This window comes from Chiroxiphia lanceolata, chromosome 4, assembly GCF_009829145.1.
Source record: "Chiroxiphia lanceolata isolate bChiLan1 chromosome 4, bChiLan1.pri, whole genome shotgun sequence".
In the NCBI taxonomy this organism is placed as follows: domain Eukaryota; kingdom Metazoa; phylum Chordata; class Aves; order Passeriformes; family Pipridae; genus Chiroxiphia; species Chiroxiphia lanceolata.
In genome coordinates, this window is record NC_045640.1 from 72,801,789 (window position 1) to 72,814,733 (window position 12,945).

Genomic DNA, 12,945 nt, shown 5'->3' on the forward strand with positions numbered 1-12,945 from the left:
ACATCAGAAACACTGATTTTTCACTGTGTTACTGTTGTCATCAGATATTAATACTCTCAGAAGACATACCCTTCTTCTAGGATGCAGGCCACAGCTTTCCCCAAGAACTATTCCCTGTGGAAGGCTCTATCCACCATGGGAACGTGTTCTCATACAAGTGATAAGTTGAGCAAAGGAATGAGAAATTTCGGAATTATGTTCCCATTCTCTTCCAAGCAGCCGAGAAAACACGTCATAAAAGACATCAGTAACCACTCTCTGTAAAAAAATGCCTGTTGGAAATGTTCTCTTTCCCTGCCAAATAATTCACCTGGCGTTCTCAGGCACAGCACAGCATTGGTCCTGTGGCACTTAGGAAATCAGGGATGAGGAGCTCGAGGAGAACACAGGCACACCTTCCCGACAGGAAACATTGTGGATGGGCGCACAGCGCTCCGGGAAATCCAGCACATTCCAACACCAAACAAGGTTGTTTGTCAGAAGCAGTTTTGGAAGCCCTGGGGATAAAGTCATCCCTGTCAGGAATGATTTAGCAGCATCTAGAAAGGGATGAGCTCCATCAGACAGTAGGAAATTTAACCCAAACCTCTTTTTCTCTCTGGTGGCCGAAATTCCCTGGTGACCTCCCACTGCTGGGGCAGGAGTGGGTATTGTCCTTGCTCAGGGTCTGTTCCAGAGCCTGGAGAGCCAGGTGATCCTCTTCCCTGCTCAGGGAGCTTTTGGAGAGGTGTGATGATACTTTTTAACCTGAACCATTTCCTTTGACTGTTAGAGAGAGCCATTGTCACTTTTCTCTATAACTCCTTAGTTCTATGAAAAAGTAACCCGCTGGAATTTCTGAGGTGCTTGATTTCAAATGTGCCATCCCCAGTTGGTGATCTGGATTGATTTTATTGGAGAACATCCTGGCCTTTGATGTTTCCATTCAAGAGAATTGAGTAGAAACTTAACACTGCTTTGGATCCTCCAGCTTCCTTCTCACTGGACAACTCCAGCTTCCTTCTCACTGGACAACTCACTGTGCTGGCTTCGAGCTGGGAAGGATAATAAAGCAGGAGGGTTTTCTGGGATGGATTTTGCAAACTCCAGTTTTCAGAATAACTGGTGAAAATAGTTCTCTGGACTTCCCTGGTTTCTGATTTTCATGGAGAGGGTGAGCAGTGCACACACTTGCATAGGGGAAAAAAAATTAACAAAGCACACAGGCTGCAGGTGTAGAGTAATTATTTGAGTGAATGATCTGGTATTCCCACTACATACTTTAGAAGAGGTTATAAGGAAAAATAGCAATTAATGATAGGAAGGACAACAAAATTGGAAATATTGAGCATGGGAGTTTAAAAATATCCATTCACAGATGAAAAAAATTGCCAAGGAAAGGCCTCTTTCTGCTCTCGCATTGGATATTTTGGACATTCCTGTTTTTTACCACTGACAACAGGAAAAGAGAAATTAGTACCTGCTGTGAGTTCATTTCCCCCCCCCCCCCCCCCTCCCCATTTAAAAGCTTTAGAAGCTCTTATTTAAACATATGGAGGTGCTCTCTTGGAGCCACTGGATCTATCCATCACTGTGCCAACACGCCCATTCCAAAAGCTGAAGGACAGACCTGAATTTTCAATATATCACCTCTTCCAATCTCTCCTTATGATTGAAACTGTGCTGGGAAAAAAAAAAAAAAAAGCTTAATTCCCCAGCACAAAGCATATACATCAGTTAGTTTGTAAAGCAGTAAATTAAAGCAGAACTTTGAGATTGCTGGTAGGAGTTCAGAATTTTGAGATAAATGTCCGTACTGAGAACTTTAAGGAAGTTTTATTTTTATGACAAGTTTTCCAAGTAAATTATTTCCAAGGGCGGTAAAGGAACAGAAAACTACTCTGATTAAAGCTTAGTAGATCCAAATCCACAAATGAAAGAAGATAAATAAGGTAGTCTCCATTAGTCCAGTCCTCAAATAATTTACAGCAACTGAGTGCCCATCTATAACAAGTTGGGGTTTTTTTGTTGTTGGGGTTTTTTTTGCTTAAGGAAGCAATTCTGAACCACCAAGAAACCAGAGAAAGCAAGCACACACAACTAAACCAAACTGCAGTTGTTGATGCTAATTGTCTTTTATTCTATATCTGTGTTGTGCCAAAGAAGGGGAGACTTTGATCTTTCTTTGGCATGGCCTAAACATTCCTAAACTCCTCCCCGGGTTTTCCTGTTGTGACACACAGCACAGTGACTGACACACTACACTTTGCTGCAACGGGATCATAACCATTGAACCTGAATTTTTTATTAACATGCTATTTTAAACCTTGTTGTGGTTGGTCCCTTTAAAGCCTCGAGACGGTTTTCTCGTTCAATACTTATTTTAGGGGTTATTTTGGTGATTGATCAGAGCTGAGACGATGGTTCTGCCTCTGCCTTTCGGGCCTCTTCCTTGCCAGCTCTGCAATGGAACCGGAGACAGACGAACCCCACCTGCCTCCTCCTGCTTCCCCAGCCTGAAGGGCCTTTCTGCAACAGATTTCTTTCGCTGAAAATGCTTCAGCTTTTGAGAAATTGGAACTGATAAGAGATAAGCTCTAAAGCCCTTCTGCTGGAAGTGCCCCCAGCTCCTGTCCCTGCTGCAGGAACCTGAGGGGAAGGATCCTGGCCAGCCCTGGGGCTTGAGGCAGCAGCGTCCCCACAGCCACAGGGAACCACCACCCATTCTCAGCCTGGGCACCTGCTGGTTTTTCCCTTTCCAGGATTTGTCAGCAGATTTGCTTAGTATTCCTAAAAAATCCTTCAGAATCAGCAGTGATTGATATTGGAGCCCCTCAGTGATTTCCCAAAGAGGCTGTAAATCTTTTCAGCGGGCAGCGCCAACACAGGACAGCAATCACTGCTTGCAGGGAACTGCTGCGGCCATTCCCTGCTCCTGTGGGACCAGCAGCAGGTCCTGTGCATGCTCCCAGCCCTGCCCCAGCCAGATCTTTGATCTTCCCCAGCCAGACAGGGCTGGAGAATGGGAAGCAGTTGCATTAACTCATCTGCGTGGCCCCAGTTAAAACAAACCCTGCTTTTTATTCGTGCTCTTTACTTTTAATTTATTCCTTTTGCCCCGTTAGCCTGTCCCCTTGCTCTTCATTTGAGCTTTTTGCTGCTAGGTGTTCTAACAAGGCCATGAATTCCTTTTTCCAAGACGAGGGACTGAACAATTTCCATGGATAAATTTACATATCTGTGCACCCAAATGTGAGTGGTTGGTCAAGGTGCTCTCACTTGCTGGGATACCTGTGGCACAATTCCAGCATCATCTCTCATCTAATACTTCACCAACAGGCACATTCTGAGTTCTCAGGGATGTTATTAATCAGTCATGAGTAGGTAGTAAATTTGATGCAATATCACTCCATTCATCCCATTCAGCTGAAACAAGCCGAACCTTTGCTGGGACAGATGCATTCCTCTGTGCTGAATTAAAGGCAAGTAGACTCCTGGCAGTTTCCTGACTTTAGGACAGAGTTACAAAACAGCAGCAGAAGTAGAGCTGATAAATTGGGTATTCCACTCATAAAGGAAAAATAAATTTCTCTGTTTGCAGTAAACATATTACACACGAGTGCAAATCATCACTTTCTTCTTGCTTCAAATAAACCCACACATCCTCTCAGACCTCACACAAAGGCAGCCAACTCGGGGGAAATGCTGAACAGAACTCAAGTAATAGCTCTATAATAAAAAATAGATCTGCAGACAGAGCTGGCTGTGCTCGGCCCCATCCCAGAGCTGCCTATTAATTATTTATATGGCACTATAGATTAGCATAGCACTTCACAGAAATAAATACACAACAAGTGCAATCCTACCTCTCAGCAAGGCAGGACAAGGGCCAAATCCTGCTGTGCTGAGTGCTCTGGCAGCCAGCACTGGGAATGACACCATGTGTGTAAAGCACTGAGTGAAAAGTGTCTCCAGAGGGAACACGAATCCGTGAGGGTTGGCAGCCGCCCACTGAGCTGGGCCCTGGTTACCAGCTATGCCAGCCAGGCTTGGCATGGGCACACAGGGTGAGGGATTGCAAAATCCCACTAAAGACTGGACTAACTTCAACCCCTAAACTCCTTTCAGACTCCAGCCAGTACGTCAATAATGTGAATTCCTCACAATTCCTGCTCTAAGGTATTATCCATTACGAGCACGTGAAGTGGTTGAAATCCTCCCCACACAGAAATCATCCCCTCGGCTTCAGGGGGTTTGTAATTCCTCCCCAAGTGCAGGCACAGCTGAGCTGATTGTCCCCCTTATGATAGAAATTTGGGCTCCAAACTGAAAGCTGAAAATAAGGAACCCAGAATCCTGGTCTTGCAGTGACCCCATCAGTGATGTCAGGCTAGACAGGACTTTTTTTCTTTACAAATTCAGTTTCCCTATCAGAATAAAAAAAAAAAAGTGGCTAGTTATTATTGTACACCTTCCTTCCAATCTTTACTATGATTATAACTATTCTGTGGTATTCCTATCAATTCCGGTTCCACTGGCTTTGAAAATTGCCAAGACCACATCAGGCATAGTCAGATTTTTTTATTTTTTTTTTTCCTAGCATAGATTTCAGGGAATGAGCAAGAGCAGGAAGAGGCAATCAAAAAAAAAAAATCACATGCTGACAGCAGCTGCTTGCAGTGTAGAGAAACGTCACTGAAAACATTCTCTGCTTTTTTTCTTCCCTACAAATTTTCAGTCGGAAATCAAGAGCAAAACTACTGCTTTGTAGTCCTCCAACTTTCCACAGACCACCAGCAAATTGCTGGAAGGAACAGCTTGGGAATGAACCTCGGGGCTCTATAACTGCAAAAGCACTAAGGACAGATGTTAGGGACAAAAATGAATAAATGCATTAAAAGACTTCTTGGCATTAATAACAGCTATGTGCCAGAGAAGCCTGAGAAAACTGTCTTGAAGCAAAAACCAATTTTGGTTGGAAGGGATTTCTGGAGGTGATCTAATCTAAGCCCCTGCTCAAAGCAGAGGTAATGTCGAAGTTAGATATGTGCAAATATTTGCACATATTTTCTATCTCCAGCACATATAAAGAAACAGAAAAGTGTATCTAGTGAGCATATATATAGATATTACATACACACACACGAGACAGAAAAAACCTGCAGCAGTGGAATCGCTTTCCAGCACTAGGATCTGCTCCCAAATGAATAATGACTTTGAGTAATGGCAAGTGAGCCCATTTTTGACAAGATTCTCAGTCATATCCCTCAGCAGGTGATGGGACAACATAACCTTGGCCAAGTACCCCTGGGATGCCAGACACTGGCACATCCTCCCACGCCAGAAGCACTTCCTAGAACGAGTTTGTGCAAGCAAAATAATTCAAGATGACAGCAAATTACAGATACAATGGAAAACAGGGATATCTGACTTCCCCTCCTTCCCTTGTTCTCCTTCCAGACGGAGTGAAGAGCTACATCCTTTCTCATCTGCCCTCCACACTGTGCAGCCCTCATGGACAGGCTTAGAATCATGATTCCTTGGGCATGGAATGAAATGCCTGGAATGCCCCATAGGCTGGGCACTCTGGGCACCATCACCACAGGGACAGGAACCTCCAGGACCTTGAGGTTTTGCTGCTTCCCAAAATTCCCATTCCCAGTGTTGCCTCTGGAAGGGTGCATGTCTGACCAGGAGCTCTAATGACATCTTGGGCTTTCCCTGCCCATGAACCAGTACTGGCCAGCCTGCCCTTAAGATGGTGACCAGGCATGGAATGCTAGAGAGAGGACAAGGATCTGTGTAGTATTTCCCATCATTAACCTTTTTTTGGTTTAACCAAACTTGCCATTTGTGCTTCCAGCCCCCTGTCAGAGCACTTGCACACACACAAACCCAGGGCTGCATTTCCCACCTGCTGTCTCACTACAAACAGCCCCAGCACTGACCACTTTTGCCTCACTTTCCCCCATAAGAAATATGAGCTTACGTTTGGTTGGCTGAATTAATCTGGCTCTGTCCTCTTCACCCTATAAATCATTGCACATGCAAAGAAGGGCTCACGCTTCAGCAGCACTATTGATCCACCCAGACCTTTGGGTGAGGAGTAAAGCCTCTTTAATTACTTTGGCTGACTTTCAGGTTTGGTTTTGTTTGGTTTTTGTTTTGTTTTGTTTTTTTTTAACTAGTACCACATTTTAGTGTTGTTATCACTTAGCTTAGATTCGGAGCTTTGCTCCCCAGAGAAACACCTCCTACCTCAGCCTGGCCTGCCCATGCTTGGCACCAAAATCAGAAATGGCCATTCTTCTCCCTTCTCTAAGGATTTGATAACCTCTACACTTTCCTTAGCCAGAGGTGTTTTGACCTTTAATTAAAAGGAAAATTTGTTGTCTTCCATTCAGGAGGCAGCAAATAATGAACTCATTAAAATGAGGTTAGTGCTCAGGCCTTAGAGCAATAAGAGCCCAAGTCTCATTAGCAGCTAACAATCCAGAGCAGAGCACATAAATAAACCTAATATGGCAGAGCAAAATGCCTTGGTGCATTAAATTCGAGCAGAATCAAATGTTTACAGTCAATGATGTCTGGGGCATGAAGTTTTAATGTACTTAATGAAGGGAAGCAAATTGCTTCCTATTAGGCATGAAATGTTCCTGCAGAAATCGCCCCAAAAAGTTTATTATGTAAATGAAGGACAGAGTTATAATTAAAAAGGACAGAGCAGGAAAATATCACTTCTTCCTAATAGATGCACCAATTATGAAGAATAAAGACATGGCAACTTCAAATCTACAAAAGGTAATTATATGGATTAATGTAAAAGGCTGCTGAATGTAAATGCAACATAAAGAAGAAACTGTGTCTTGTGGGTGTCAGAGAGAAGCTTCATTGACAAAGCAAAGAATCAATTAATGGAATGAAAACCGTGAGTTTTTGAGAGATTCCAGGCAATTAAGGGTTTGTGTTTGAAAGAACAGCTTAGATTACCTTAAAAAACACCCACTTTTTGCTTAGCCTGGCATGGAAACGTGTTCCATGTGCAGGTGAGTTCCATGGTTCTTTCCTTGGAGAATGATTAAGTATGATCTATTTAACCGTTTTTTCATAATTAAAGATGTAGAAGACATTACTCCCCTTCCCCCAAACAGTCAAGTAGTGACAAAATAAGCTTGGACTGGTTTAACTGACAAGATCTTCTTAGTACTGAAAAGAGGTGAGGTCATAAAACTGAAATTTGGCTGCACATTATATAAATTAATATGCATATATGGAAATGGCAATGAAAAAAAAAAAGTCTTTAGGATCAAGCCAAATCCAGTTTGAGTGACAGATTTGTCCTTTAGACAGAGAAAAACGCTTGACACGCTGCAGGTTATAGGATTTACATCTTAATCCTTGCTCTGTGTTTTCAGTGAGACCTCACCGGGCTGGAAGGCTCCTGCCCATCCCGCAGTTCTGTCATCTTATGGAGGTGTGAGGGAAAGGAGAGGGAAAAAGCCAGGCTGATATAATGATGATGGTTTCGTGCACCTCCTTGCACTATATGTTAAGTGACGATAATTTCTCGAGATGTTCTTTCCTCAAAGGGAAATTAAATCGATTTTGCTCAGCCCATCAGTCTTTCTCAACGTATCTAAAATGCTGTACACAGCTTGGAAAATGATGCTCTAAAATGCAATGACTCAGATTTTGTGCCTCTGACTTAAATGGTGTCAATTTAGTGCCAGGTTTTGCCAGCTGGGGGTTCTCCTCAATGTCTCAGCTAACAGTGGTGTTGATCTCCGAGGTTTTACATTTTAGTGAGCGTTTAGTTGTTATATATTATGTAAATATAGTCCCACATGTGAAATTGTCACGGGGCTGAAATAATCAACTTACTAAATGTCTGGCAAGACAGGCTGCAAACCATACTGCTACCTTAATATTTAATGCTAAAGCACAAGATTTACTGTCCTTGCATTACTTCATTTCCTTTAGCAAGGAGAGGAATTTGCTTGGTGGCTGCTGTAGCTGGTAAACACCCTCTTTGCTTTACACCTTCCTTTGCCACCTAATAAATGTTTCTATTTAAAAAATGAAGGCAGAGGCACAATGCCTGCCAACCTTTTGTGTCACACTCACACACCCCAGCTGCTTAAACCTGGTGTCATCATTTACACCGGACCGGAGATAACTTTGGTTTACGGTCCCAGGTGGAGGTGGTGGTGGTTGCTGCAGTTTAAATTAGAGCAGTGGGCTCAGCAAAAAGGCAAAACCCCCTATTTTCCTGTAATGTTCAGCGAAATTAGTAATGACCACACAAAATATAATTTTTTTTCAAATGAGGGACAACGTTAGCTGGGCTGGGAGAGCGTGTAAAGCACCGCAATCATTTTATCGCTGAACTCGGCAAGAACGTGATCGATAGAAATGTTATTAATAGATAATAGGAAGAGTTCTCGAGAGCCACATAATGGAGACACCGAAAATTGATGAAAATAAGAGTTTATAACCCATCCAGCATTGGCAAGACCAATAGGGAGATAAATGCACTGCCCATCTCACGTGTAGCTTGCTCGCGTTCCGTGGGCTGGTGATTGGAAGTGCACAAGGAGCAGCTTTAGAAGCAGCGCCAGGTTGACAACTCATAGTAAATGTAAATAGCTCACACAGACTGAACCATCCTTTCTCCTTCTCTAGTAACTGGAAACGTCCAAGGAAAAAAAATGGATGGGTGAGCAAGACTACACCTATTTCTTCTATAAGCAACACCCTTTCCCTCCATTTCATTTAGAGTGGGCCAATCTTTCACCTGGAGGAGAGACTAAAAATATTTAGACAGGGATTTATTTTCTGACCTGGACATCACTTGTACCGTTGATCAAAACTGGAGTTTTGCTCATTCACACTTAGGCCTCAGTTTGCCATTCAGACACAATCCATAAGGTTTCTGCAGGTAAGTAAAGCCCAATGCCTCCCTGTCTGGATGGCAAGTAGTATTCCTAATTTTACTTCGGGTTTTAAGCACATTTTATCAAGCTTCAGTAATAACCCAGAGCATGGGGGGCTTAGTGAGCCAGTATATTGTTTTCTCTGAATGGCTGGATCCAAGTCCTGCCATAGATCACTGCCGCAGTGGATAATATCTTGGTCCAAGCCACAGAACCGTCCCCTCCTTGGGTACTTAGGTACTATCACCAGCATTTCTAGACCATCACAGCCTGATGTAACAGCCTCATAAAAAAGAATGAGCCCAAAATAAAATGTGAAGCATTTTAACAGTATCTTCTTTCTTTGTATCTCCTCAGCTGGACACAACTTTTAAAACGAGGCATTCCAAAAATCAATATTAACTTTTCTAAATGCATCTTAATTTCTTATTTATTTCAGGCTTTACTAGAGACTCAAAATTTACTGCGCACTCAGGTTGCAAATTTTACCTTCAACCTTGGATTTTCAGGAAAATTTTACCACACAGGTAAGAAGGAACTTCATGCTCTCAGGTAGCTGCAGTTAAATAGGGGACAGAATTTCAAACCTAGCTTTAAACATGCCCTTTTTAAACAACGCAGTGAGCCAGTGGAGCAGTGGGAAATACATGTTCCCCCAGTTTAGCAGCCAGTGTCCAAAGGGGTAAAGGTGCACTATGGATGAGCTGCTCAGGTACATCCTCAGATGCCCTTGGTATTTTCCTGAAAGATGTGTGGTAGTAAATCTCAGGGTGATAAAGGAGGCACAGTAGCTGCTGAGATATCTTTGGTTCCACAGGACAGCACAGAAGACGTGCTAAGGGGTTTTTTTCCTGGCACGATGAAATATAAAAGATTGGAAAAATCCCGTTTCATAACCTCTGAAGAGGCAGAAGCGTTTGAATGGATGCACAAGATTTTGTCGTGCCTGTGAAGGTGATCTGTCTCAGGGATCTGCAAATCGGGAGGGATGATAAAAGGAAAACAACATGAAAAGGAATTTGTCCTGAAACCCTGCTCTCTCCACACGGGGGGCACTAACAGGCTGCACACTTGCACTGCTCCTGTGGAACATCAGGCACTTTTACTCCTCCTCCTCATGACCCCTTTCTCATTTTTGCTCCATTTCTCCCCAGCACAATAGCCCTTTGTAAAAATTTTATTTCTTTTCCTCCTCTTTTGCCTTCTCCTCAACGTTTTGCTGCACCTCCACTCAGGCTTCCTTCCACTGCCACTGAGCCATGAGGATCCCTGGTGGATCCTCTGCCTAAAGAGATTCACTGCAGGGGAGAACCTCCTGTCCTTCTCCTTTCCTAACCCCACACCCTTCCCACCTTTGAGGATCAGCTCCAAAATCCTCAGGTGTCAGCACATTCAGGGAAGCTGGGATGCTCATCTGGAGCAGCAAGAGGATGGGAGGGTGAGTTTAAAAGCTGGGAATGATGCAGTCCCTGCTTCCATGGACCACGAGGCAGCTGTGGAGGAAGGCAGGTCACCCTGGCAGAAGGGAGATGAGGAAGCCTTCGAGGGCTGAGCAGAGAGAAGGCAACCAAAATGATGTATTTGTCCCCCTGTCCCTAAGTCCAGGCTGTTTTCCCCTTGTGCAAGCACATAATGCTGAGTAACTGCTGCCCAGGAAACCCGACAGACTGAGGATACAGGGTGGAGAGCCTGAGAAAAATGAGAGGGAGACAGAGATGGAATTACTTGCCTGGAGTCACATAACAAGGCAGTGGCAGACCTGTGATCAGAGAGCAACTTTGGAGACAGAACTACAGTGTTCTCCTCACTTCATCTTGACCTGCCTGCGTAGTTACTCCTTCTGGAGATTAATTGGACACACACTTCATACAAGAAATCAAACAAAAATAGCCTGAGGTGCTGAGCTGCTCTAAAGCAGGAGCTGCTTGGCTGTGGCTGTTAATGTCCACCGTGGAGAAAAGTGGTCCAAGGAAGGGAGGAGATGGAGAAAGGGAAGATTTTTGTACTGAATATATGACATACTGGACAGTGGCTGGCAGAAAACACGCAGCCTGTCTGCAAGTCAACCCCCTGACCTGCCAATGTATTTTTCCTTCCTTCATCCCAACACCCTCCATACTGCCATCAGCTGATACAATGCTGAAATCTACCAGAGAAAATAGAAGAATATGCATGTGTGCCATCCTCCTAAGGCTCTCCAGGCTCCCAGAAATAGCACAGAGGCACTTCCAAGCTGAAGGATGTCGTCGCCTCCATGAGGGGACCTGGACTCAGTGGTGCAGCTGGGTTTTTAACTGAACACTTCATTTACAGGTTGGAGATGGTGTTTTGCCATAGCAGCTGAGTGGAAAGGTTTCAAAGTATTCTCCATGCAATATACACTTTATTGACTCGTTATAAATAAAGCATGGAAAGGTGTTCTTTAATTACTGGAAATGTGGCTTGTTTACCCAGAGGCGCTTTTAGTATCAGATATTCAACGTGTTTTATTAGCAGGCTGCAACTGCTGTGCCTTATTGACTTCCTTAATGTGTGAGTTTGTTCTCCTTTCCAAGACTTGGATCATTTCAAAACTGCAGGAGGGAGATGAGCGTGGGGATGTGTTGGCAGATTTAACAGTGATACGTTTTCATCCAAAGACGTTGCTGACATCTGTAGCACAACAGCTGACACATCAGCAACGCTGCTCATCTCCCCACCACCATCCCCTCTGTGGCACTGGAAAACTCCACACTGCAGATTTTACACCACTAACAGAAAAGTTTTAAAATATTGGGATTGCTTACGATGCACAGACGAACTTGGAATTATGACCTGTGTAAAGAGCGCTCCACATCTCAAAGCAGGTGTATGATTTCAGGTTAAAATGAAGAAAGTTACATAGACAGTGTTGATTGTACAAGAAATTAAACCTCAAAATCCCATGTTTTGCCTCCAGTACTCTGAGTAAGGGGTTGGGCAGCAATATTTAAACAATACGAGCACCCATCAAATGCTCCATTTAAACTTTACACGAGATAATTTTTGAAACACCACTACTTAAGAATTCATAAACTCAAACAATACTCTTTCCCAAGGTTTGCAAAGACATTTGTCCTCAAAAGCAACACCACCACCAACTGTTAAACTCCCATCCTCTCTGCTTCAGCTCTGCCATTACAGGATGGGGCTGTTTCTCTTCACACTGGAAAGTGTTGCGCTTCATCTTGTTTGATTTTTGTTACAGGAAAAAGGTGCAAAGTTTGATTAGCTGTATATCTAAATTTACAAAGTAATGAGTAGGAAAAAATAGGATTTTAAAGCACAGGTTTTAATAATGACATTATTTCAAGAACCACACTCTGCTTCAAAAGCTAGTAAGGCACTAAATTATACTCTGACCTAAATCTTCTGTGAGATGATTGTAGTTCTTTATATATTTCACATATCCACTTTTTTCCTCTTCATCCCTGCCTTTGGCTTATCAAAAATATCTTCACTTGCTTCGCAAGCCCCATTTTCTCTCTCCTCTGTCCTATTTTGAAAGCCTGTGTTAAGTTTCTTCCCTTGCACGTGCCTGAGTGACTGCAGGTGAACCACACATCCCAGAAAACAAGTCAGCAGTCACTCTACAAATGCAGGATACAGAGGGAGCAGCCATCCCTCCTTTCTTTCCAGTAAGGAATGACCTGGTAAACAAGGTTGTTTTCTTTTTCCAGCAACGCTTCCATCAGTGGGAGCAACTTCCTTAGAACTGGCAGAGCGAGGGGAGCAAAGGGATTCAGGGACTCCGGGAGAAAGTTTCAAAGGAATGCTCTCCTTGTGTAGTGGCATCCTTCAAAAACCACTGCAGAAGGGAATAATAAAAGCAAAGAGCTCAAGTGCATGCACTGAACAGGCATCTCTGCGTGTTCCTGCCAACTAAACACTGACATCCGTGCAGCATTTTCTCCCAATGATTTTTGCAACACATTAAAAAGGCTTGTAAGAAGACAAGATCTCTGTGTTTGCCTCACTACCCTGATTTTGGCAATTATTCCTTCCACTGGAGCAA

General features: G+C 43.5%; 1 protein-coding gene across 3 annotated transcripts in view; it reads left to right on the plus strand.

Moving 5' to 3' along the window:
• The window catches only part of NDST4 (N-deacetylase and N-sulfotransferase 4), a 108,789-nt gene that overhangs the window by 65,651 nt on the left and 30,193 nt on the right, over positions 1 to 12,945 (plus strand). For all 3 annotated transcript variants that reach the window (XM_032684664.1, XM_032684663.1, XM_032684662.1), the window contains one exon: positions 9,352 to 9,439. In XM_032684664.1, the coding sequence (XP_032540555.1) occupies positions 9,352 to 9,439 (88 nt within the window). The remainder of the gene's footprint in view (positions 1 to 9,351; positions 9,440 to 12,945) is intronic.